Source organism: Dermochelys coriacea, chromosome 1, assembly GCF_009764565.3.
Source record: "Dermochelys coriacea isolate rDerCor1 chromosome 1, rDerCor1.pri.v4, whole genome shotgun sequence".
Classification (NCBI taxonomy): Eukaryota; Metazoa; Chordata; order Testudines; family Dermochelyidae; genus Dermochelys; species Dermochelys coriacea.
In genome coordinates this window covers 278,138,975-278,162,800 of record NC_050068.2, presented here as the reverse complement: position 1 = coordinate 278,162,800, position 23,826 = coordinate 278,138,975, and the positions used below count along the sequence as shown (strand labels likewise).

Genomic DNA, 23,826 nt, shown 5'->3' with positions numbered 1-23,826 from the left:
GCTCCCCTACTGCGAGAGCCTTTTGCTGCCATGTGTAGCTACACACAGCAGTGTGGACACAGCCTGCCTTTCACTGTGGTGTGTAGCTACACATACCCTGCATGCCTCTACAAGCGTAGACAAGGCCTAAGACTAGTACAGGTTATTTGAATACTACTAATGTGGGCAGGAGCGGCAGGTTTGTGTAATTTTTGGTGGTGCCCAGAACAGGTCCAAGTCCCACCCCCTCACACACATTCCTAAGACTCTGGAACGGAGTTTGGATGCAGGATCTGGGAGGAAATTTGGGTGTGGGAGGGATGCAGGCTCTGGGACAGAGTTTGGGGGCTGGGGCAGGGGATTGGAGTGCAGGAGGGGGTGCAGGGTGCTGGCTCTGGGAGGGAGTTTAGGTGCAGGAGGGGTGTGGGCTCTGGGAATGAGTTTGGGTGCTGGATGCAGGCTCAGGGCTGGGACAGGGTTTGGCGTGCTGGCTCTGGGAGGAAGTTTGGGTGTGGGAGGGCTGCGGGCTCTGGGAGGGGGTTTGGGTGCTGGCTCTGGGAGGAGTTTGCGTGCAGGCTCTGGGCTGGGACAGAGGGATGGGGTGTGGGAAGAGGTGTGGGGCATGGGCTGGGGCTGAGGAACCTGGGGAGCAGCAGGCAGGCTGCCCCGGAGCTAAGGCCAGGGGCCAGAGAGGGAGGACTCCCCCCAGTCCTTTCCCCACTGGCAGCAGCAAGCTCCGGGGGAGAGGGCTCCCCCCACAGCACGACACCCAAGCCCCCCCCCAGGCTGCTGCTCAGGAGGTCCAGCTAGGATAAGCCCCTCCCCCTTCTCCTCCCCCCCCCCGCCCTTGGAGTAGTCTTGGAGTCGCCTGCCAGGGGAGGGGAGTTGTCACGCACCCCCTTCCCACCTCTGGTGCAGCAGCTCCCTCAGCCTGCCCCCCGGCACTGCTCCCTTGTAGCTGGCCACAGTGGGGAGCTGCAGGGGGCAGCTGCCTGCTGCCCAGGGCAGGCAGGGATGCTCCTGAGGGAGGCATGCAGGGTCGCAGACGGGGCTGGGGGATGCTCTGGGGGAGGCATGCAACGGCGGCAGGTGGGGCTGCGGGAGAGACCCGGCTCTGAACGTTGGTGGAGCTGGGCCCCCCGGGCCGTGAATTTGCTGGAGCCCAGGCACCATGAGCCCATACAACTCGCCATCCCTGAATGTGGGTACTGAGGAATGCTTCCCATTAAAATTAAGGCTTAATACAGAGTGTCATTTTGGTTCATTGACTACCACACATGTATGGAATAAGAGATAACACCAGTTAGTAATTTTACATACCTTAATGTTTAGCATATTTTCCCTTTTGAGACAGAGGGGTGGTCTGAGCCTAGTTCTGCGAGCCAAGGACTCCTGATTGCTAAAAATCTTCATTTTGCCACTGCCTCCCTTTATGGCCTTGGGTGAGTCAGTTAACTTCTCAGTTTCCAATTCTCCTCCTCTAAAATTATAAAAATATTTAACTATATTGTTGTTGTTATATGCATCTCATGGTGGAGTTGAGACTTAAATCAATATTATATAAAACAGTACTTAATGGCTAAGTATTGTTAATAATGTACAGTGGTCAGTCTTACACTATGCCTTAGATAAACAGAAAAGTCTACCTCATCATTAATAGAGATATTTATTCTTTGTATTATGGTAGTGCCTGGAGACCCCAATCAGGATTGAAGCCCTGTTGAGCTAAATGCTGTATAAACATGGCCCCTTGCACCAGAGTGCTTACAATATAAACAAATAAATCAAGTGACATACAAAAGGTAGGAGACAGGGACAAAACATAAAAGTACAGTGGCCAGGGTGATGTTAGACATGTTTCTTTGCTTTATAAAAAATATAAATATAGGTGGAACAGTATAGAAAAGCTTATATTTAAGGTTGCCTAACACTTTCCATCATAGCCTACTCTTTCTAGTGGCTTATAACTCTCAATATTTACCTTTAAGGATGAACTTTTCCTTGCTTTATCGCTAACTGAGGTTTTGTTTTTTAAGGTTTGGTCAAAAATTATTCAGTTATTTTGAGCATAAAGTTGGTGGTGGTGGAGGGAGAAAACATATTTGTCAGTGTTACAAAATGTTTCCAACAACTGGTAATATATCCTACCCTACAGTAACTGCTGGATAGGAAATACTGCCAATACTAAAGTTAACTTATTTACAGAGCTGCCCGGGAGGGTTGGGGGGGCAATTTGCCCCAGGCCCCACAGGGGCCCCCACAAGAATGAGGTCTGAGACAGGGAAAGGGCCAGTAGCGTAGCTGGGGGCGGGGGAGCGGCCGCTCTCCCACGGAGCACAAGTGGTGCTTTTTAATTTTTTGGCACCTTTTTAATTTTTACTCACCCGACGGCGCTCTCGGTCTTCAGCAGCATTTCAACGGTGGGTCCTTCAGGTCCGAAGACCTGGAGCGAGTGAAGCACCCGCTGCCGAAGACCCGGAGCACCGCCGGGTGAGTACAAGCGGCTGGCACCCTTTTTTATGTCCGCTCCCCCGTTTGCTCCACCTAGCTACGCCACTGGAAGGGGCCGCTGAAATTGCTTTGCTCCAGGCCCTCTGAATCCTCTGGGCAGCTCTACTTATTTATCTAAGGCAAAGATTTAAGGGAGAATCGCTGTATATTTTTAACCAGATAATTTACAGCCTGAGTTATACGGGAGGTTAGACTAGATTATCATAATAGTCCCTTCTGGCCTTAGAATGTATGAATTAATAACAGTCATGCATGATTACATCAATCTTCACTCTTCTAATAATATGAATTGTATAGGAAATTACTGAGATAAATGTATCTATTTCTCTAAGGCAAATTTGGCTAGTTTGAAAGAGCAGATTCTATAAAGAATACTTAAATTAGAGTTCTTAAAATAAATTGAAAAGTCTTTGCCTATCCATCAATCACACAGGGCAGAACTACTTTAAAAAGAGAAAGCTGAGCCCAGTAAGTCTGAACCATAGAATTGTCTGAAGGTTAAATAAAATTGCTACCTTCAGAAAATAGTTCAGGGCTCTATAAGTGGACACTGCCACTGCCATGAATAGTTGATGGGTATGGAGGGGATGACCACTAGCAAGTTATTTGTGGGAGAGCTGTAGGCACCCAATGTAGTTGAGTATCCTCCATGTAGCCCAGCCTCAGTAAAACAGTCTAGATATGTTAATTATGTTGGAAAGAGGAAGGGAAGTGGCTTGCTCTTCACTTCAAAGAGCTAAATTTATTCCCCAATGTTAGTGTTCTCTTCTGAGTTCTCATACTATGGTTACTTTTGAAATCTAAGTCACTGTTGGATCTCTGTTTCTCTTTTAAAAGAACACTAGAAAGCCCAGAATTCATCCTTTATGAATTTATAAGGCTGGGAAAGAGTATATATATTTTTCCTCTGGGTAAGGGCCAATTTCACTTCCAATCGGTGAATCGTAAAGAGGAAGAAAAAATGTTTCATTAATCACCACTTATAGTTAAATGCTTAGATTTCTTTGCATGTCCTAATGAAGAAAAAAGACGGCTTTGTGAGCCGCTGCCACTTATTTGTGGAATATGAGTCATTCAGAGGTAGCTATAGCATTTTTGGTGGTGCTAGTTCCCCTTGAATTCCAATCCTAAACACCTGTTGAATGCAATCACCCCAATACAGAGGCAGGTTGATGGTTTTCAGAAGGGGTAGAAAGATGGTTTTTTGTAAACCCCCAATTTAACAGATCCAAAATGGGTGCTTAAAGTTAGGCACTTAGATCCATATTTAAGTATCCTGTATAGCTGCTTCCCCCCCCAGCGGTGATGAATTATTAGTAGTGGAAGGACAAATAAGACCATTCTGATTTGTTCTTCATCAACAAGTATGTTAAAGCTAGTCATTTCAAGAGTGTCCATTATGGTACCTTTTTCCATTACCTATGAGAAAGCTTTTCTTTACTTACTGATACTCAGTATGCAATGAATGCTTGCATTTTTCCATTCCGGACTTCAAGTGGGACTCATTCTCATGTACACAAAGGCCCCTTTCTATTGCTCTGATGGTGCAAATGATTTGTAAAATGGATATAACAGTAATTTGCACCCACTGCCAGAGGGTGTAAAGGGAGATTAGCACAAATGATAGTCAGACCCCATGTCTTTAAGGGTATGTCTACACTTTCCGAATTTTTGCACTGTAAGTTTCATCGGTGATAGGGAACCGGTGAAAGTAAAGCGCTGGTTCGTATTCCTCAGGTGTCAGAGTGTTTACACTACCAGCACTTCCATCGCCAATGAGAGCAGTGCTGTGTGGCAGCTTCACACAGTGCAGCTCTCTCGATAGGTCTTGTGGGAAGGGTGGGGTGAGCGGAAGGCATTTTGGGTTCCTGCTCAGTGCCCCGTGCTGCCTCGCTTCATGTCTCAGGAGCCCATTACTTCCTGGTTTCTTCAGTGGCATATATTTTTTTTAAACCCTCCTGCTGTGTGGCTGCTTTCCCCACCACGTCTACAAACAAAGGGAAAGGGAGCTTCAAACTTCCGGGGGCTTACAAGGGGAGGGGCAGATGTCCGTGCGAACAGCGGAGATGCTGGCCAAAGTGGTCGCTTTTGGAACTGTAGGATATCCTCCGGAGGCCAAAAAGAGTGTTTACACTGCTAGAACATGTCTTCACTTTCACAGCAGCGTAGAAAGAACAGCGATAATAGCTGTATGCCTCTCCTGAAGACGGTTTTCTTTTTGCGGTAAAACTTCTGAGTTTCACCGCAAAAAGTCATTAACGAGTGTAGATGCTCCCACGGTTTTAGCGCAAAAAAGGGACTTTTTGCGCTTTAAATTGTAAGTGTAGACATACCCTAAGTCAGTGGTTCTCAAAGCTGGTCCGCCTCTTGTTCAGGGAAAGCCCCTGGCGCGCCGGAACGGTTTGTTTACCTGCCGCGTCCGCAGGTTTGGCCGATCGCGACTCCCACTGGCTGTGGTTCACCTCTCCAGGCCAATGGGGGTTGTGGGAAGGGCAGCCAGCACGTCCCTTGGCCCATACCCCTTCCCGCAGCCCCCATTGGCCTGGAGCGGCGAACCGCAGCCAGTGGGAGCCACGATTGGCCGAACCTGTGGATGCGGCAAGTAAACAAACCAGTCCGGTGCACCAGGGGCTTTCCTGAACAAGCAGCGGACTGGCTTTGAGAACCACTTCCCTAAGTGACTTTCCATTCCCTTCTTTCTATCTCAATAAATCACTAACTCCTCCTTTTTCAGCCACCACGGTGGATATAAATGAAAGGATGACTTATGTGATTGCAGTATTTGTCTATAATGGGTTTCCAAAATTTTTATTTTAAATTATTTATAAAGTTACAAAATGAGGAGCGATACAGGGGCAGAATTTTCAGTCTTCCACATCTATGGCTATACTGTGAATTAACATAATCAGCTTTCTCTTTAACTGGATGCTTTTACAAGGAACACTTTTCTTCTAGCTCTCTGAGTACAGGTCTGCAAGACTGGACCTGTCATTTCTTATCATTTTCACAATTCACTATAGGCAAAAAGGCTAGGTAGATCATTTATGACATCTTCCTTTGGCAGAGTTCTTCTTTCCTTTTTAGTTAAAACACTGGACATCTGTTGACCTAAACCAACCAAGTTATCTTACAGGACACATCTTTTTCTAATGTGAAATGATAAACAAACCTCTATATATCAACTATTTTCCAGTAATACCTACTGCACAGTTAAAAGGTTTGCCTTTTTAAATAATATTGGCTTGGGAGCGATTGTCTATATATAACATGGGAATACCACTAAAACAAGTCAGATCTTCTTCAAAGACAATCAGACGTTTAAATTGTCCTCACTGTACTCCAGAGGACAGGGTCAAGGCCATTGTCCTCACAGTACTCAAAATACACAGTGTTCAGTACTGAGAGTCTGTGTCTTTCACAATGGGGATTTAATTGAAAAAAGGACCATGCAGTAGAGCTGAACAGATTTTTGTGTACCCCAGTTGTTCAGGAGGTTTTTCCTTAGATACCCAATGGAAACCCTCTAAACAATGTGGTATTTACTGCTAAGGCTACAGTGAGGAGGCCTTAATCACATAATAGTGTATATATTCATATGATTAGTTCCATTAAAACCAGTGGGACTACTTAAGTGAGTAAGTTCTCTCTAGAATGAGTAAAGGCTCCACAGTCAGAGCTGAAATAAGCAAAGTGGCGAGGCCTAAAAGTAATCCCATTTTGAAGACATTCAAGGCCTACACTCAGTTTGATTGGGCTGATAGAACTGCCTTGCAGAAACACTGGAAAGTCAACTTTTTTTTTTCCAGCCTAACATGTAATACAACAAGAGAAGTGGGAGTATTAAGCACTCATGATGAACCCAATGAGAAATGTCTATGAATAAATGGAAAAACTACCCATCTGAATTACAAACCTTGGAGACAAGGCTAAATCAGTCTTTCAGAATTCTTCAGTTGCTTTAGCAACCATGCTGACACAGCAATGGATGGCTCTCTGCTGCATATATTCCTCCATTCCTCTGGGTCATCATTCCCAAAGTCGTCTTGTAGATCAGCAATGAAGGGCTGAACAAACGATATAAATGGCACCATTAGTGGGGAAAAAATAAGTTATGGATGCTGGGAGGATGATGAGTCACCAGTATTAGAGTGGATTTGAGCATTAGTGGATGTTTGCTTGTATGAAAAATCAGTATATAACACGCATGGAAAAGTTATGAGTGTACAGCAACTATTCATTTATCACATTAAGTAGTAAGAAACAGAATGTTTTTGTTGGCAAGTAACCAACATGTGCTGGTGAGTAATTGATGTTATGGATACTTTTACGATACATTTTAACAAATGTTATTTGCATTTGGAATTCTGTGGAAAACAGAAATACCTAGGACAAACAAAAATGTTCTGTGTTACATTTGTTAAGTAAATTTTGTGAAAAATATTAAACCCCCAAAGTAATCACCTTTAGCACTTACGTATCCATTTTCATATTCAAAGTGCTTTACAAACATTATTTAATTAATCTTCAGAACACCTTTATGAGGTATCATTGGTAAGGGTGATGTAAAATTATTTTAAACATGGAACAGTAATTACTCTCTCTTCCACATTGACTCAGTTCAAGACTTTATACATTTCTGTTGAGAACCTTTTTTGACCTGTCTATTCATACAAGTGGTTTTCTCTCTGGAACTAAATAATTAACTAATAAACTGTGAGTGCTTAAAATCAGAGCTTGAAAAATTCATTCTCCTTTATCAAGTGGAAAGGTACCCTTGAAAGGAAAAGGCCACCAGCTTCTGAAGAAGCTAAGCTTTCATTTAAAAGAGGAAAAAATAAAATCTTACCCTGTATGGCTATGAATATAACCTTCTAAATGTGAACAGTGTAACTAGTGCAATGTTCTCTCCTTTCTGCAAAGAGAACTCCTCCCAGCACACGTGACACCACACTGAACTCCATGGACCTGGAGGATAGTCACCCTCCCCTGTGGTTTTTCCTACAGGGTGGGATCCTCAATCTAAAGACACACTGACCTAGGCTATGTCTACACAGCACACTACCTGTGGCAGCATGTAGGCTATCTGTAGCTACATGCTGCAGTGAAAAGATAGTTGTGTTGACACTACGGTGTTTAGCCACACACTGCAGTGAAAGGCTTTGGCAGGGGCCAGGGGAGGCAGCTCTCCCTGTGATGGAGAAAGGCTCTGGCAGCTCCCTGGTGTAGGAATCTTTCCCTGCAGTGGGGAAAAGCTCTGGCAGCAGGGAACTATTGGAGCCTTTCCCCACTGCCTTCCCCCAGGACACTGCATACTTAAAATTAGCAGTGTAGACAAGGAGGCACTCCTTGGGGGAGTAGAGAGCCATGCAGAGTACATACCTGAGAGTATACCCATAGGGTTCAGGCATGTCTTTACTCTGCCCACCTAAGCAGTTTTCAGAGTAGCAGCCGTGTTAGTCTGTATTCGCAAAAAGAAAAGGAGTACTTGTGGCACCTTAGAGACTAACAAATTTATTAAAAAGAAAAGGAGTACTTGTGGCACCTTAGAGACTAACAAATTTATTAGAGCATAAGCTTTCGTGAGCTACAGCTCACTTCATCGGATGCATTTGGTGGAAAAAACAGAGGAGAGATTTATATACACACACACAGAGAACATGAAACAATGGGTTTATCATACACACTGTAAGGAGAGTGATCACTTAAGATAAGCCATCACCCACAGCGGGGGGGGGAAAGGAGGAAAACCTTCCATGGTGACAAGCAGGTAGGCTAATTCCAGCAGTTAACAAGAATATCAGAGGAACAGTGGGGGGTGGGGTGGGGGGGAGAAATACCATGGGGAAATAGTTTTACTTTGTGTAATGACTCATCCATTCCCAGTCTCTATTCAAGCCTAAGTTAATTGTATCCAGTTTGCAAATTAATTCCAATTCAGCAGTCTCTCGTTGGAGTCTGTTTTTGAAGCTTTTTTGTTGAAGTATAGCCACTCTTAGGTCTGTGATCGAGTGACCAGAGAGATTGAAGTGTTCTCCAACTGGTTTTTGAATGTTATAATTCTTGACGTCTGATTTGTGTCCATTCATTCTTTTACGTAGAGACTGTCCAGTTTGGCCAATGTACATGGCAGAGGGGCATTGCTGGCACATGATGGCATATATCACATTGGTAGATGCGCAGGTGAACGAGCCTCTGATAGCGTGGCTGATGTGATTAGGCCCTATGATGGTATCCCCTGAATAGATATGTGGACAGAGTTGGCAACGGGCTTTGTTGCAAGGATAAGTTCCTGGGTTAGTGGTTCTGTTGTGTGGTGTGTGGTTGCTGGTGAGTATTTGCTTCAGATTGGGGGGCTGTCTGTAAGCAAGGACTGGTCTATCTCCCAAGATCTGAGAGAGCGATGGCTCGTCCTTCAGGATAGGTTGTAGATCCTTGATGATGCGTTGGAGAGGTCCTGGACGCCCCATCATCTCAGGCATTGGCACCCTGACAGCAGGATTGTCTGGCTATGTAGACTCCCTCCTCAGGCCCTTCGTTACCAGCACTCCCAGCTATCTTCGAGACACCACCGATTTCCTGAGGAAACTACAGTCCATTGGTGATCTTCCTAAAAACACCATCCTAGCCACTATGAATGTAGAAGCCCTCTACACCGACATTCCACACAAAGATGGACTACAAGCCGTCAGGAACAGTATCCCCGATACTGTCACGGCTAACCTGGTGGCAGAACTTTGTGACTTTGTCCTGACCCATAACTATTTCACATTTGGTGACAATGTATACCTTCAAATCAGCGGCACTGCGATGGGTACCCGCATGGCCCCACAGTATGCCAACATTTTTATGGCTGACTTAGAACAACGCTTCCTCAGCTCTCGTCCCCTAATGCCCCTACTCTACTTGCGCTACATTGATGACATCTTCATCATCTGGACCCATGGAAAAGAAGCTCTTGAGGAATTCCACCATGATTTCAACAATTTCCATCCCACCATCAACCTCAGCCTGGACCAGTCCACACAAGAGATCCACTTCCTGGACACTACGGTGCTAATAAGCAATGATCACATAAACACCACCCTATATCGGAAACCTACTGACCGCTATTCCTACCTACATGCCTCTAGCTTTCATCCAGATCATACCACTCGATCCATTGTCTACAGCCAAGCGCTACGATATAACCGCATTTGCTCCAACCCCTCAGACAGAGACAAACACCTACAAGATCTCTATCATGCATTCCTACAACTACAATACCCACCTGCTGAAGTGAAGAAACAGATTGACAGAGCCAGAAGAGTACCCAGAAGTCACCTACTACAGGACAGGCCCAACAAAGAAAACAACAGAACGCCACTAGCCATCACCTTCAGCCCCCAACTAAAACCTCTCCAACGCATCATCAAGGATCTACAACCTATCCTGAAGGACGAGCCATCGCTCTCTCAGATCTTGGGAGATAGACCAGTCCTTGCTTACAGACAGCCCCCCAATCTGAAGCAAATACTCACCAGCAACCACACACCACACAACAGAACCACTAACCCAGGAACCTATCCTTGCAACAAAGCCCGTTGCCAACTCTGTCCACATATCTATTCAGGGGATACCATCATAGGGCCTAATCACATCAGCCACGCTATCAGAGGCTCGTTCACCTGCGCATCTACCAATGTGATATATGCCATCATGTGCCAGCAATGCCCCTCTGCCATGTACATTGGCCAAACTGGACAGTCTCTACGTAAAAGAATGAATGGACACAAATCAGACGTCAAGAATTATAACATTCAAAAACCAGTTGGAGAACACTTCAATCTCTCTGGTCACTCGATCACAGACCTAAGAGTGGCTATACTTCAACAAAAAAGCTTCAAAAACAGACTCCAACGAGAGACTGCTGAATTGGAATTAATTTGCAAACTGGATACAATTAACTTAGGCTTGAATAGAGACTGGGAATGGATGAGTCATTACACAAAGTAAAACTATTTCCCCATGGTATTTCTCCCTCCCACCCCACCCCCCACTGTTCCTCTGATATTCTTGTTAACTGCTGGAATTAGCCTACCTGCTTGTCACCATGGAAGGTTTTCCTCCTTTCCCCCCCCTGCTGTGGGTGATGGCTTATCTTAAGTGATCACTCTCCTTACAGTGTGTATGATAAACCCATTGTTTCATGTTCTCTGTGTGTGTGTATATAAATCTCTCCTCTGTTTTTTCCACCAAATGCATCCGATGAAGTGAGCTGTAGCTCACGAAAGCTTATGCTCTAATAAATTTGTTAGTCTCTAAGGTGCCACAAGTACTCCTTTTCTTTTCACCTAAACAGTGCTACACTGTTACATTGCTATTTATCCCCATGCTATGGGGGCATGTAGCGTACACTGTCCCCCCTCCCCCGCTCCAAAAGGAGTGTGTATTGTAAATGTGCCTCTATTGTAGTTGTTTGTGCTCAGAACTTTAACAAGCTACAACAGAGAGAAAACTCCCCAGAGACTTGTGAGCTTTTACTATTGCTTTTCATAATGCACACTACCCCAGCCCCATATGAGAGAGTGGGATGCTCATCCAACAGCTATTAGGGCTACATAGGTATCTAGGCAGATGACAGCAGAGGTGCAGCCACTGCTGTGATTCATCTTGCTGAAATAAAGGACTAAGCTATAACTAGACAAGCTTTTTTGGACCTCATGTTACAGTACTATCTGTGCCTGTCACTGCTTTAACCTTCTCTCATCTATTTCAAAAAGACTGCTCATCTCCACCCCATCATAGGTCATAATTATAATTTATATATATTTGGGTGTATAATCAGTACATATTTCACTGTGTATATTTCAGTAATATCTAGAGGCCCCATTCTGTTGGGCACTGTACAAACACATAGCCAATCAAAATAGCAAAAAACAAAGGATGCGAAGAGAAACGAGGTACAGACAGTTCAAGTGACTTACTCAAGGTTACATAACAGATCAGTAGCAAAACTGGGAATGCCAGTCTATTGCCTTATCTGTAAACCAATTTTAACTAAAAAAATCAAAAAAGGTTTTATAAAAAATAATAATAGTTTTTTTCTGATTTTTCACCCTACTTTTGTATCATTGAAATATATAAAAAATAACTTGTTTTATTAGGAAAATACAGTACATTGCATGAGAAAGAGATATATTATGAGAATACATTCATCTGTGTGTATATGCAAAGCTGCCTGTTGAAGTAAGGCTATGTATTAGTCTAGAGGATACACACAGTAAACAAAACAGGCATGCACACAAGCTCTGAAATGTACTGATGGATATCATGCCCACCACATACACATTTCACTCTGTTAGCAGATAACAGTTTAAAGATTTACACACTAAAATGGGAAAAAAAACAAAAATCTGTATCAGAATATGTGTCCAAATACAAGGAAGTATTAGAAGTCTAAAAAAAAAAAAACCATGAGAAAAGAATGATGATGAATGTATGTGCTGCAAAGGTGTGGCTCAATTATTAAATGTAAATATTTATAGGCAAATGGTTCTAAGTCTACAACAGTAAACTATTTATTCAGATGAAAAGTTTTATTTGGGGATTAGATGTATTGTTTTCTTAAACTCATAGGTGGCACTGTGTTTTGAGTTTTGCTTTAGTTCTACAGCAAACCACGTTAAATTTCATTCATCAAAGCATTAATCTATTGAAAATTTTACACCCTGTCCTTCCATCCACCAAAATAAACCCTGATATTTACCCTCAAAAATTAAGTTTTTTTCACTGATTTTCATATGTTTTTATTGTAGTAATAAACTGATAAATTCCCAGGAAAAATAAAATAAAAACTAAAAATGAAGGGACCTACTTATGTTAAACTGCATTCACATTACAAGAGTGTATGTTCACTCTGTTGTGGAATAATTGAAATGTACAGCTGAGAAAAAAGTGAAGCTTTCTGCACTGGCTACAGACTAGAGTATCATGGTGTACCTTTATTGATGCCTACTGTACTGTCAGCTTTATTCTACTAACTTAAATTTCATTTGTCCTTCAAAATAAGTTTCTGCTGGTATTCTAATGGACTATATACGGTGAAGTATATTTTTCCAACCTCTTAATAGACAATTTCAGAGAGATAGTAAAGTGGACATTTTAGTTCATTTTAAATATCATGAAATATTCAGTCTAGAAAAATATTGAGGATAAATGGAAAAATATAATATAACCAAAACTTCTTGTAACTTTTCATATTTGCTGCTGCCTGCTTCAGGGAGGTGAAAATCATACCATTGTACCTTACTTATCACATTTTTCATTGTGGTGATACTGCCACAGGCTGCAAAGTGCTAGTGTAACGCTGAAGGCGTTTGCTGAAGGCCCCGATTGTTGGCGGGCAGGATCAAATCGGGGACCTGTGGAGCTTAGTGTATGAGCTAAAAGCCAATTGGCTGCTAGCTAAGGCTGCAGAGCAGACTCAGTCTCTCTCTCTAAATGGTCTTGGTGCCATTGGATGGGACAGAACACCACACCCAGGCAGTGTGTAGGTTACATACTTCCCCTAGACGAGGACGTGCGTCCCGAGCTTCAGAGACTTCCCAGTTGAAATCCTGGACGAGCCCCCATTTTTAATGCCAACAGACCACATTTGTCAGCGGGCAGCATTGAACCAGGGGACCACCTGTCCCAACACCTAACCTGGATTGGTCAGCCAGCAGTCATGCATTATATTGATCACTGATGTCTCTGTGTTGAAACAAACAACTGTTTGTTTCTAACAGTTATGATAGAAAGCTTTTTAAACTGTTGACTCCATTCTACTAAGAACTGGATGGAGACCACTCATTTCAGAAAAGCCACTGACTAAACCAGTGAATGGTGCCAACTCTTGGTCACTACCAGCTGGGTTGAGATTTGAACCCAAGAGAATCTCCCATTTCCCAATTCATCCCAAAGCATCTAATTAACAAACCAATATGCAAACCATATCAAGCAATAATGTTATCACCTCTGGAGCTAGACAGGCTGACAGTTTAATAGTTCTTAGCAGCAATACTTTAGGACAGGAAGAAGAGCACATACAGTTGAAACTACAGGGTGAATTTTGTTCAGCTTCCATGCACCAGGGTTAAAAGGTGCCATGCTTTCTTACAAAACCTGCCATGAGGTTTCTAAAATTCTCAGGTGCCTAGGACACGAGAAAAAATACAGTATATCTAAAAGATAATACCTGCAGCTACCATGTTCTTCTATACCATTTTTCTGCATCAGTTCAGATTTGACTTGAAAGAGTGCCACCTACTGAATCAACATTAGCACAGATTCTTTTGGTTTAGTTTCATCCTTTAAGATGTGAAATGATAGATATTGAATTATGTTGCAAATATACCCTTTTTTGCTTTTATTCTCTTACATAACAGGTTCAGAATACAGTAAAACCACAAACTTTGGAATTCCTAAAATGTAAAATCCACTCTGGTAGAGAAAGTACACCTTGGCCAACCTTAGATAATTTATTAGTGCATGTTGTGCAGAGTAATTTAATCTCCAAAATTTATGCATCTCAAATTTGCCAAGAGCTAGTTTACAGTTCAGTCTTGGAAAGAAAAGCAAATGTAAAATGTATTTTGACAGCATTGTAAAAACCTGAAACAGAGGTAACTGTACAGAAAAAGAAAAAAAAATGCATTAAACTATTTCAACAATAGCCTATGCCATGTAACCACTAGCAACAGAGATAACAGCTTCTTGAAGTTATTTTTTTCTTAAATCATTCAAATGGGATTATACACCACAAGGCTAGTACACCTCATATGAATACAGCTGGTTGGGAATTTTTCAACAAAACTGTCTTTGGAAAATGCTGGTTCATCAAAAGTGAAACTCTTTTGTGTAAATTTGCCAGTGTTGATCAAACTTTTGCGAAAGAAGACACCCCACCGCAATGACTGTTCTGAGGTGGGTTTTATTTGGCCTACAAAGTGCAATATGCTGTCATCTCTGAAATTTCTTATAAAAATGCAAAGTCCACAATGGCATTGTATTTACTCCATTTCTTAAAGACTGGTAAGGAGAGCTGGTAGTATGGAAGGATCATAGAGAATAAGAGCGGGAAAAAATGTAACCCCAAACAGTAACTATTAATTTCACAAATTAAAAGAAAGTCAAAAAGGCACAAAACTAGAACATCTGTTTAGAAATGTTCTTGTGCCAATGTAATTTTTTCCCCATGAAGCAGAGTTCTTGGTTTGATGAACTGCTGAGAGGATGATCTATTACAAACTTCTACTGCTGTTCTTTAATTAGTTTGGTTACTTTTGGAGTAGTTTATCAGTGTCATCCAAGCAGGAATCTAGGTCACCTTTTTGTCGTCTTCATCAATTTCTGCTCTGAAACATATTTTATGAATGACTCCTGTATCCATAAGGTCAGAATAACACAGAATAAAATATTAGTAAATTATGTATGCGCATGTGCATATAGTTGATTACTTTTAATGTTAAGTTTCTCAGTGCTAGATATTATCAATGTACAAATATTTTTGTATCCCTTCTGATTATCAAAATGTACAATATGGTCTGTGGTTTAATGCATTCTGAAAAGCAGTATTTTCTCAGCTGTATTACTTGCCAGCAAGTTAAAGAAGTATGGGCTGTATGAATGGACTATAAGGCGGATAGAAAGATGGCTAGATCGTCAGGCTCAATGGGTAGTGATCAATGGCTCCATGTCTAGTTGGCAGCTGGTATCAAGTGTAGTGCCCAAAGGGTTGATCCTGGGGCCAGTTTTGTTCAATATCTTCATTAACGATCTGGAGGATGGTGTGGATTGCACCCTCAGCAAGTTTGCAGATGACACTAAACTGGGAGGAGTGGTAGATACGCTGGAGGGTAGGGATAGGATACAGAGGGACCTAGACAAATTAGAGGATTGGGCCAAAAGAAATCTGATGAGGTTCAACAAGGACAAGTGCAGAGTCCTACACTTTGGACAGAAGAATCCCATGCACTGCTACAGGCTAGGGACCAAGCGGCTAGGCAGCACTTCTGCAGGAAAGGACCTAGAGGTTACAGTGGACAAGAAGCTGGATATGAATCAACAATGTGCCCTTGTTGCCAAGAAGGCTAATGGCATTTTGGGCTGTATAAGTAGGAGCATTGCCAACAGATCGAGGGACATGATCATTCCCCTCTATTTGGCATTCGTGAGGCCTCATCTGGAGTATTGTGTCCAGTTTGGGGCCCCACACTACAAGAAGGATGTGGAAAAATTGGAGAGAGTCCAGTGGAGGGCAACAGAAATGATTAGTGGGCTGGAGCACATGATTTATGAGGAGAGGCTGAGGGAACTGGGATTATTTAGTCCGCAGAAGAGAAGAATGAGGAGGGATTTGATAGCTGCTTCCACTACCTGAAAGAGGGTTCCAAAGAGATGGATCTAGACTGTTCTCAGTGGTACCAGATAACAGAACAAGGAGTAGGTTGGATATTAGGAAAAACTTTTTCACTAGGAGGGTGGTGAAGCACTGGAATGGGTTACCTAGTGAGGTGGTGGAATCTTCTTCCTTAGAGGTTTTTAAGATCAGGCTTCACAAAACCCTGGCTGGGATGATTTAGTTGGGAATTGGTCCTGCTTTGAGCAGGGGGTTGGACTAGATGACCTCCTGAGGTCCCTTCCAAGCCTGATATTCTATGCTTCTATGATTACCACAAGCACAACACCAAACTTCTTCATTTTCACATCCTAAGTTTTGTTTCCCCCCCCCTCCTCCTTTCTGTAGAAGTAGTTTGATGACAGATTCTAATTTGTGCCAAGAAGCTATAAATTCTAAAAAGATTTCAGGAACAAATAGTCAACCTTCCCTTTATCTCAGCTGTTCTAATGCAGGTTTACTTGTGAATGAATCCTCATTTCTGACTGTTGGTTTGTCAGCTCCTTTGTCATGAATATTTTCTAAGAATCTTTTTTAATAAGACAACTGAACCTGGATCAGCTAGTCTAAATTTATTATTTTTTAGAGTGCTTTTCTCTGAAATTTTAATTTTCTTCCTTGGTTATTCTCATTTTGCTGGAGTAATAATGCAAATGTAACCGGCAATACAGAAGAAGGAAAAAAGGTTTGTTCATAGGAAGATATTTAACTTGTGTTTGAATTATGCAAGCAAGAAAGAAATGAAAATCAAAATCCAATTCTGTGATTTATTTTGTAAAATATGCTTCTTGAATTCTGGCTGATTAGTTACACCTAAAACAAATTTTGCCATCATGCGGTCTTTCCAGAGAAAACCAGAGTAATTGACATGTATAGGCCTTTCTCAGAATAGTTAGCCCTTTTATCCTTGAGTTTGAAGGGACTACTACTCAAATGTTTACACATGTTCCCAAATTTTCAGGATTAGTTCTTAACTGGATAAATATTTTTCATCTTTCAAAATGAAATTTCCTATGTTTGTTTTTCAGTCTGAGAGCAATTTTAAAAAATAAAAGAGAAAATTTGACCAAAATCATACCTCCAGTTTAATGTGTGAAGAGAACTGAAAAATCCTTTTGGTGTTTTTAAAGGCACAGTTGTAGGACATGAACTATTTGGGGTCAACACTATGCAAGTTTGTTATGAACTTTGTTGCTAGGTTACACATATGTCATTTTGTCATCTATTTAAAATGTGTTTTGATTTGGCCAAATTATATGCATTTTTAAAAATTGTATTCCCCTTGGGGGCACTGTTTTTCTAAATGCTTTTTATACAACCTGGCAATGGTTTATTGGCTCAGAATGCATGCAGATGTAAGCTGAATGGAAATTCTTGTTCAAAATATTATTTCTGAAACTTCTTTTGGCATTGTGTGTCAATGTGTGTTGAACATGATCTGAAAATATCTGTATGCAGTGAGGCAGAACTTTAAATACTCTGTGTGAAGATGTGTATGATACATGTCTGTAACTGCCCCTTTTATGTGCATGCATTATGAAATAGTCTTTAATAGCATGTTAATATGCTGTTTTTACTACAAGATGCTACCTGTTTCAGTGCAGGGCTCCAGTGAGGGGTTGGTCCACAGTGAATGGAGAAGGGGACCATACATTAAGAATTAGGATAAAAAAGTAAATATTTAAAGAGTTTCCTCATTCTCTGCACACCATTCAGTCTCTGCACTGAACAAGGAAAGGCCCCTATGGCAAAATGTCATTTTGTAATTAAAGACTGAATTATAACATATACGCACTTCAGCACTTCCTGAATTTTGAGTGTTTTACTGTGCAGTGCTAATTTTCCTTTATTATTTTGCATGGAAAAATTATAAATGTTACTAGAATAAAGTTCATTTACCAATTTAAAACTTCAGAGTCATTAATCCAATTGCCTTCACGTTTAATATGACGACTCTACCTCTTTGAATTCTAGCCATGTGCAAAGTTTGAAGTTGAAAAATGTGGTTTAGCATGTAAATACCCTAACAATTATTAGAGTGGGTTATACTAGTTACCTGAATATTATGCTTTGCTATACCTCCATTGCATTTGCAGTTCTCTAGACATATAGGGAGTGAAAATTTCTAAGGGAATTGTTGTCACTCTTTTCCATATCCTGGCCTCTCTTCCATCTAGTCTAAGGGCTTGTCTACACTACCCACCAGATCGGCGGACAGCGATCGATCCAGTGGGGGTCGATTTATTGCATCTAGTATAGACGCGATAAATCGATCGCTAAGTGCTCTCCCGTCGACTCCAGTACGCCACCAGAATGAGAAGCGTAAGCGGAGTTGACGGGAAAGCATCAGCTGTCAACTTACCACAGTGAAGACACGGTGGTAAGTAGATCTAAGTATGTCGACTTCAGCTACCCTATTCACGTAACTGGAGTTGCGTATCTTAGATCAACCCGGCGCGGTAGTATAGACTGGCCCTAAACCTCCTTCCCTGACCATTTGCTAACATAGGACGTGTCTGATACCTAAGGCATCATCTCTGTTACTTAAATGTACAGGCTGAGCCACCAGATCATGTTCAACTAGTTCTGTATGTAAAATGCAGTGAACATTTATAGGAAAAAATACCATATTCAGTATTGCATTGCAAAAGTAAAATAAAAACTGGGCCTCAAATCTCCATTTGAGTTGCTTGTTGAGATTCACTTTTCCTCAGTCCCACCGTTGCCCCACTCCATCATGTTGTTTTAACTTGATGATAGTTAGCATTTAATGATAGTTCTTCAACAGCAAATAATGAAAAAGACAAAGTGTGCTAAGTATAAAAATAAAATAATTGTCAAGCAGAAACCCAGATTTTGACCTATGTTAAAAACCTGGGGATTCTAAATCTGTATGCTTTAATATGCATATTGGCTTGCTTAAAAAGCAATAAATTGCTCTCTGCTCCTGTTCATGGTAGTACAATGGGGCACACTCAAAGGAACAGTTTAATGCCTGTGCAATATTGGGCTCCTATTTCCCTTTAAGCAAAGTTGATGTTGGTTTCAGTATTAGCCAATTTTAAAGCCCTTATACAAAGAAGCTTTAACAGTGGAACATGCATACATTTATTAGATGGATTATTGCCCTCTGTATAGGGACAGTATAGAGATGGTTTGGCAGAAGATCATTCTGTTTGGCAGGATGTTGTTTGCCTCATAATCTAATGATGTTAGTCTATTACGCTGCTATGGGAGAATTAGGGGAGAAAAATCTAGATACCATTTATGTAGGACCTACAACTTCTGCAATGCAGAGCCAAGCATCAGAGACAGTATATTAACAAGTCTTGTTCTCTGTGTTCTGCTGACATCTGTAATGTTGGTGTATAGTAAAGCAATAAACCAGTCAGAGCCACAAATGGCTTGTACTTCTATAATGTTTATCAAGTGTAAAAAGACATGTCCTGTAGGGAACTAAATTGTACTATCAGGCTTCTGAAATATATACATAGAGTAAAAACCAAAACTTAAGGGAGAATAGGGGGAATATTTTAGCACATACGTTTTGTTAGAGGCTGATGGTGCATTTGCAGCTTTAGTAGTTCTAGTTACTTAGGAGATAAATAAGATTTGTTGTGTTAATGCTCTTTAAATGCAATTCTAAGCTAAAACGAAGTAACTCATGAAGGCGAGAGTCTCCCTTCTCGTAGAAATACCCATTTTTGTTTTGGCACCTATATAAAAAGCTATATATGTGCAATTGGGGAGACAGCAATTGTGGTTTTGTTTTCATGGATGCCTTTAGATTTGCTTCCTTCAGTGGTTCACAGCAGTGAAGTTATGCACACTGCTGCTAAATTTATTCTGCTGAGAGGAAAATGCTGTGTTTGCTGCTGTTTTCATCTTTGGCTGGGTTCTTTTGCAGCAGACCTCAACAGCTTGACATCAATGTACTTTATTTAAAAAAAAGTATCTGCAATAATTACTAGTTTATTTATGTTATGTGAAAACTGTATTGCAATATTGGCTATGAAAGATGCCTACAGTACCAGAATTAGCTGTACTGCTTAGGTTTCAGAGGTACTAAGTAAAATATTGTTGGGGGGGGCGGGCACACTTCCAAATGACTGTCTGCAGAGCTCAAATACATTTTACTTCAAAATATTTTACAATGGGATATAAAAGCCCATTGTATAGTGTAAAATTTTGTGAGGTAAAGAACCACATGTTCCTCTCAACTAGAAAATACTTTTTACCAATTTGTATAGTTTTGTTTGAATCATATTGCATGCCTCTGATCCTGTTAGTTGCCTAATCTTCTCTTCAATTGCTGTGTCATTTATCAGTTTTCATATTCTAGGGAGTTCTGTGTTTGTTTGGGGAGATTTTTTGTGGCTTTAGAGTAGATAGGTATACAACAAGCTTCAACCATGAAGGCCCCCTGGCCATACACATTAACTGGGAGGGTTATTATTTTAAGATGATTTCATATAAAATGTCCCTTGCCCTTTAGTAGAACAAGCCCTTTTAGTAAAGATTTGTGATACAATTTATTTTTAAACATCATCTTTCTTCAAATGTAGCAATTATACCAAATTTATGTTGCTATTGAACTTAAGTCTTCCAGTAAGATGAAATGATAGAGTAACGGAAAAAAATTCTTGCACACATGCACACACACAAAGATTCTCTGTGGGTTTTCTCTCCCTATGAAACTTCCTGATGTTCAAATACTATGGCACATATAATTCAATTGTAACTGTTTCTGAATACTGCTTTCTCCTCTTGGCAGCATGGGGTAACCTTGGAAATGTTCTCAAGAGCCAGAGCAAGATTTCTGAAGCTGAAAGCGCCTATAGAAATGCCTTGTACTACCGCAGCAACATGGCTGATATGCTTTATAATTTGTAAGTATGCATGGCTTTTCCTGGGTTGGTTCATCTATGAAACCTGCTGTGAATGGGGCTACTGATTTAGTTGTTGGAAATGGAGATGATGTTAGCTGTTGCTTTTTTGTAATCCTTTTAATTAATCATGTTCCTTAAACTATGGGTGGAGAGGGCCACTTTTTGTTTTCATCCGTATTATCAGATATTCATGTATTGCTGCTCTGGTTTGAAGGGAGCAAGTATAGAAACTGTGGATCCATGTAGTCTAAACACGTGGATCTGGTCTGAAGATAAATACAGAAATTTGTGTGCTCACTGGAAATCCATTGAGCAAAGTTCTGATATTCAAGTCAGTAATGCCCGCATCATATCCACATTTCTGATCTCCACTAAAATATAAACACACTGATTCATACTTGTGGGGTCTTTTTTTTCTTTGGGTTTTCTTTTCTTTTGTTTTTTAAAGATTGGTATGAGGTCAAGATCTGGACATTGTCTAGTATAAACCAACTATATCGGGTCAGACTCTGAGGAATCTGGTATGGCAAAGTAGCTTCGTATTTTTTTTTGTCGCTAAATGATTGATATGAATAGCAGCACATACATGCAGAAAAGTCCCTTACTCCAATTTGTATGTGTTGGTACGTGTGTGGGAGAACAAATAAAATGAAAAGCAAAATGACAGCAATATGGCAGAGAGATTATTTCTGACTCATTAATCCTTTTAGATAATAAAACAGCCTCGCCATAGTACTAGCTTATTAGGTAGCATCTTGAGCAACTGAAGTGTGATCATACTGTGTAATGTGACACTGAAAATACGGCATTGTAGGGGTTCTATGTATCTCGTACTTGCAGCTCAAATTTGCTTAGTACACAAGGTTACCTTTTTTCTTTAAAAACTGCCAGCGCATCCTGCTATCTCAAAGTCAAGCTGAATATTGTCTTGTGCGTCATCACCTACAATATTGAAGGTCAGCTATTCAGTTTCACTGTGTGTGAGGTATATCAGAATCCAGCTAATGCCATTGACTAAATATCATGAAAAGGACTAAAAAAAATAGTAATAACTTGTTTAAATCAGAAAAGTAGGTAGGGGAGAACAAGAATACCCAGATGCAAATCTGAATAAGGAGGTCCTTTTTGTACATCAGCTTTGTTCTGACTATAACTGTACTTTTAAAAAAAAACATTTACAAAGCTCAGTAATCTCATTCCCACAAAATTCTAGTCCATTGATTCACTAGAAGTAAACTTGCCAATTGCCAGGATAAATACAATGGAAACTTAGCTCCACTTTTTCAAAATAGGTTAGTTAGGTCCTTGTATTGCTATAATTTATGTACCAAAATTAAGCATGATTTTCTTCTAACTGGCTGTTCATGTAATGTGGGTGGAGTAAAGGTTGCACAAGAGTTCTCAAAGGGTCATTTTCAGATGCTTCTAACTTTGTCCAGTATATGCCTTTTTGGCTGAAGCTTAGCATATTTGTTCTCAGCAAAAACAAGATTTTTTTTTTGATACAGTGAAAGAGTTTGAGCAAACAGAGTTCACCCATTTTTAAGGAGAAGCAAATGGAAGAAAATAGACCAATTTCTTATCACTTTTTAAGAAATAGCTCCTGCATTTGAGCAGGAGAAATTTGGCAAGGATGATGGTCCCGAAGTTGCAGACGTATCTTTTGGTGGTTGGATGAAAATTGGTTTTGCTTTGATTGAATTATGATTTTTACAACAATATTTGTGCATGTGTGCTCTCCTTCTTATTCAATTGACACTCTTCCAGCACAACACTGGTAGTGAACTACATGCGTATGTGAGTTGAATAGAGATTTCCAGGAAATAGATAGTTTCTTGGTATTCCATTGGATTGCCGTGTGTGTAAGAAAGTGAACTGAAATTTCAGTTTGAATATGGAGGACTGTGCAAGTAGAAGAAGGAAGTGCTCATCTGGAGCGCAGCCTTCTTTCATGCAGTGCCTATATGTGCATGTGCCAGGCCACTAAGGCCAATAAGTGAAGATTATACTGCTGTTTAGCATATAGTTACACATGAGGGAATCCCTTTTTGTCTTTATTTTTTTCAAAAAACAAAACAAATAAACCTATGCAATTCCATATAAAAATAACTTTTCATTAAAGTTAAGATTGCAGAGGGAAGCATTAAAGTGGAATATAAAGCATGAATATTGCTGGACAATGTTAATTCTCTCCCCTTTTGTGTGTGTGTTATGGTAATCTTTAGTTACATAGTCTCATAATCTAATTTGTTGGACATCCACTTCATTCAGTGTCAAGTTGGACCATGAATGAGGCATGGGTTCACAAACTTAACAATGAGGTTAAGCATAAATACTGAGCAGCAGCCTCATTCCCTGAATACATTCTGGTCATGAAATTAGGCAGGAGTTTTATAGGGGAAATACTCTGTAGTCCTGTAATTGAAGGCTTTTGAGTACTTCCCTTTACAATCATAACATTCTTTTAATGTAGCTTTTGATAGAGTTAAACTACAATCTGGCCATTTCAGATTTCCAGTGGATTATGAATGGAGGGAGTAGATTCAATAAATTAAGTAAAACACCATTATGGTGTGTGTCTATTTAAAATTATTTCATTTAAAACATATTGCATAACCTGGCAATTATCCTTTTACAGGTTAAAACCCAAGAAATTTAGAAAACCAGCTTTCTAATAAAATACTATATTCTTGAGGCATAAAAGATAAAAACTTGCAGCTTCTGAAGCTGTGATGTCATAATATTGCCATAGGCAGTAGAACTTTTGCAATCCACTGGGCAGAATAGAAAGAAACCTCTAATTTCTAAAGCTTGTAATATTTCAGTATTTTTTACACAAATTTACAAAACAGTAAACTGAATTTCCATGTAGGAGCAGAAACACCTTTTATTAGATGAATATTATAGCCTGTGTCTTGGTAAATACCACTGCATGAGGCATCATACTTAAGAGAAATTTGTTCCTCACTAATTTAGAGCTTGTAGTAATTATATCATCCTCATTCAAAGCCTTGCCTAATTCTGAGCATG

The 23,826-nt window shown here is 40.6% G+C and overlaps 1 protein-coding gene across 3 annotated transcripts in view; it reads left to right on the top strand.

The window, feature by feature from the left end:
* TMTC2 (transmembrane O-mannosyltransferase targeting cadherins 2) overlaps nt 1-23,826 on the top strand; it is a 369,071-nt gene that overhangs the window by 218,549 nt on the left and 126,696 nt on the right. For all 3 annotated transcript variants that reach the window (XM_038383409.2, XM_038383382.2, XM_043492681.1), the window contains exon 4: nt 20,682-20,796. In XM_038383409.2, the coding sequence (XP_038239337.2) occupies nt 20,682-20,796 (115 nt within the window). The remainder of the gene's footprint in view (nt 1-20,681; nt 20,797-23,826) is intronic.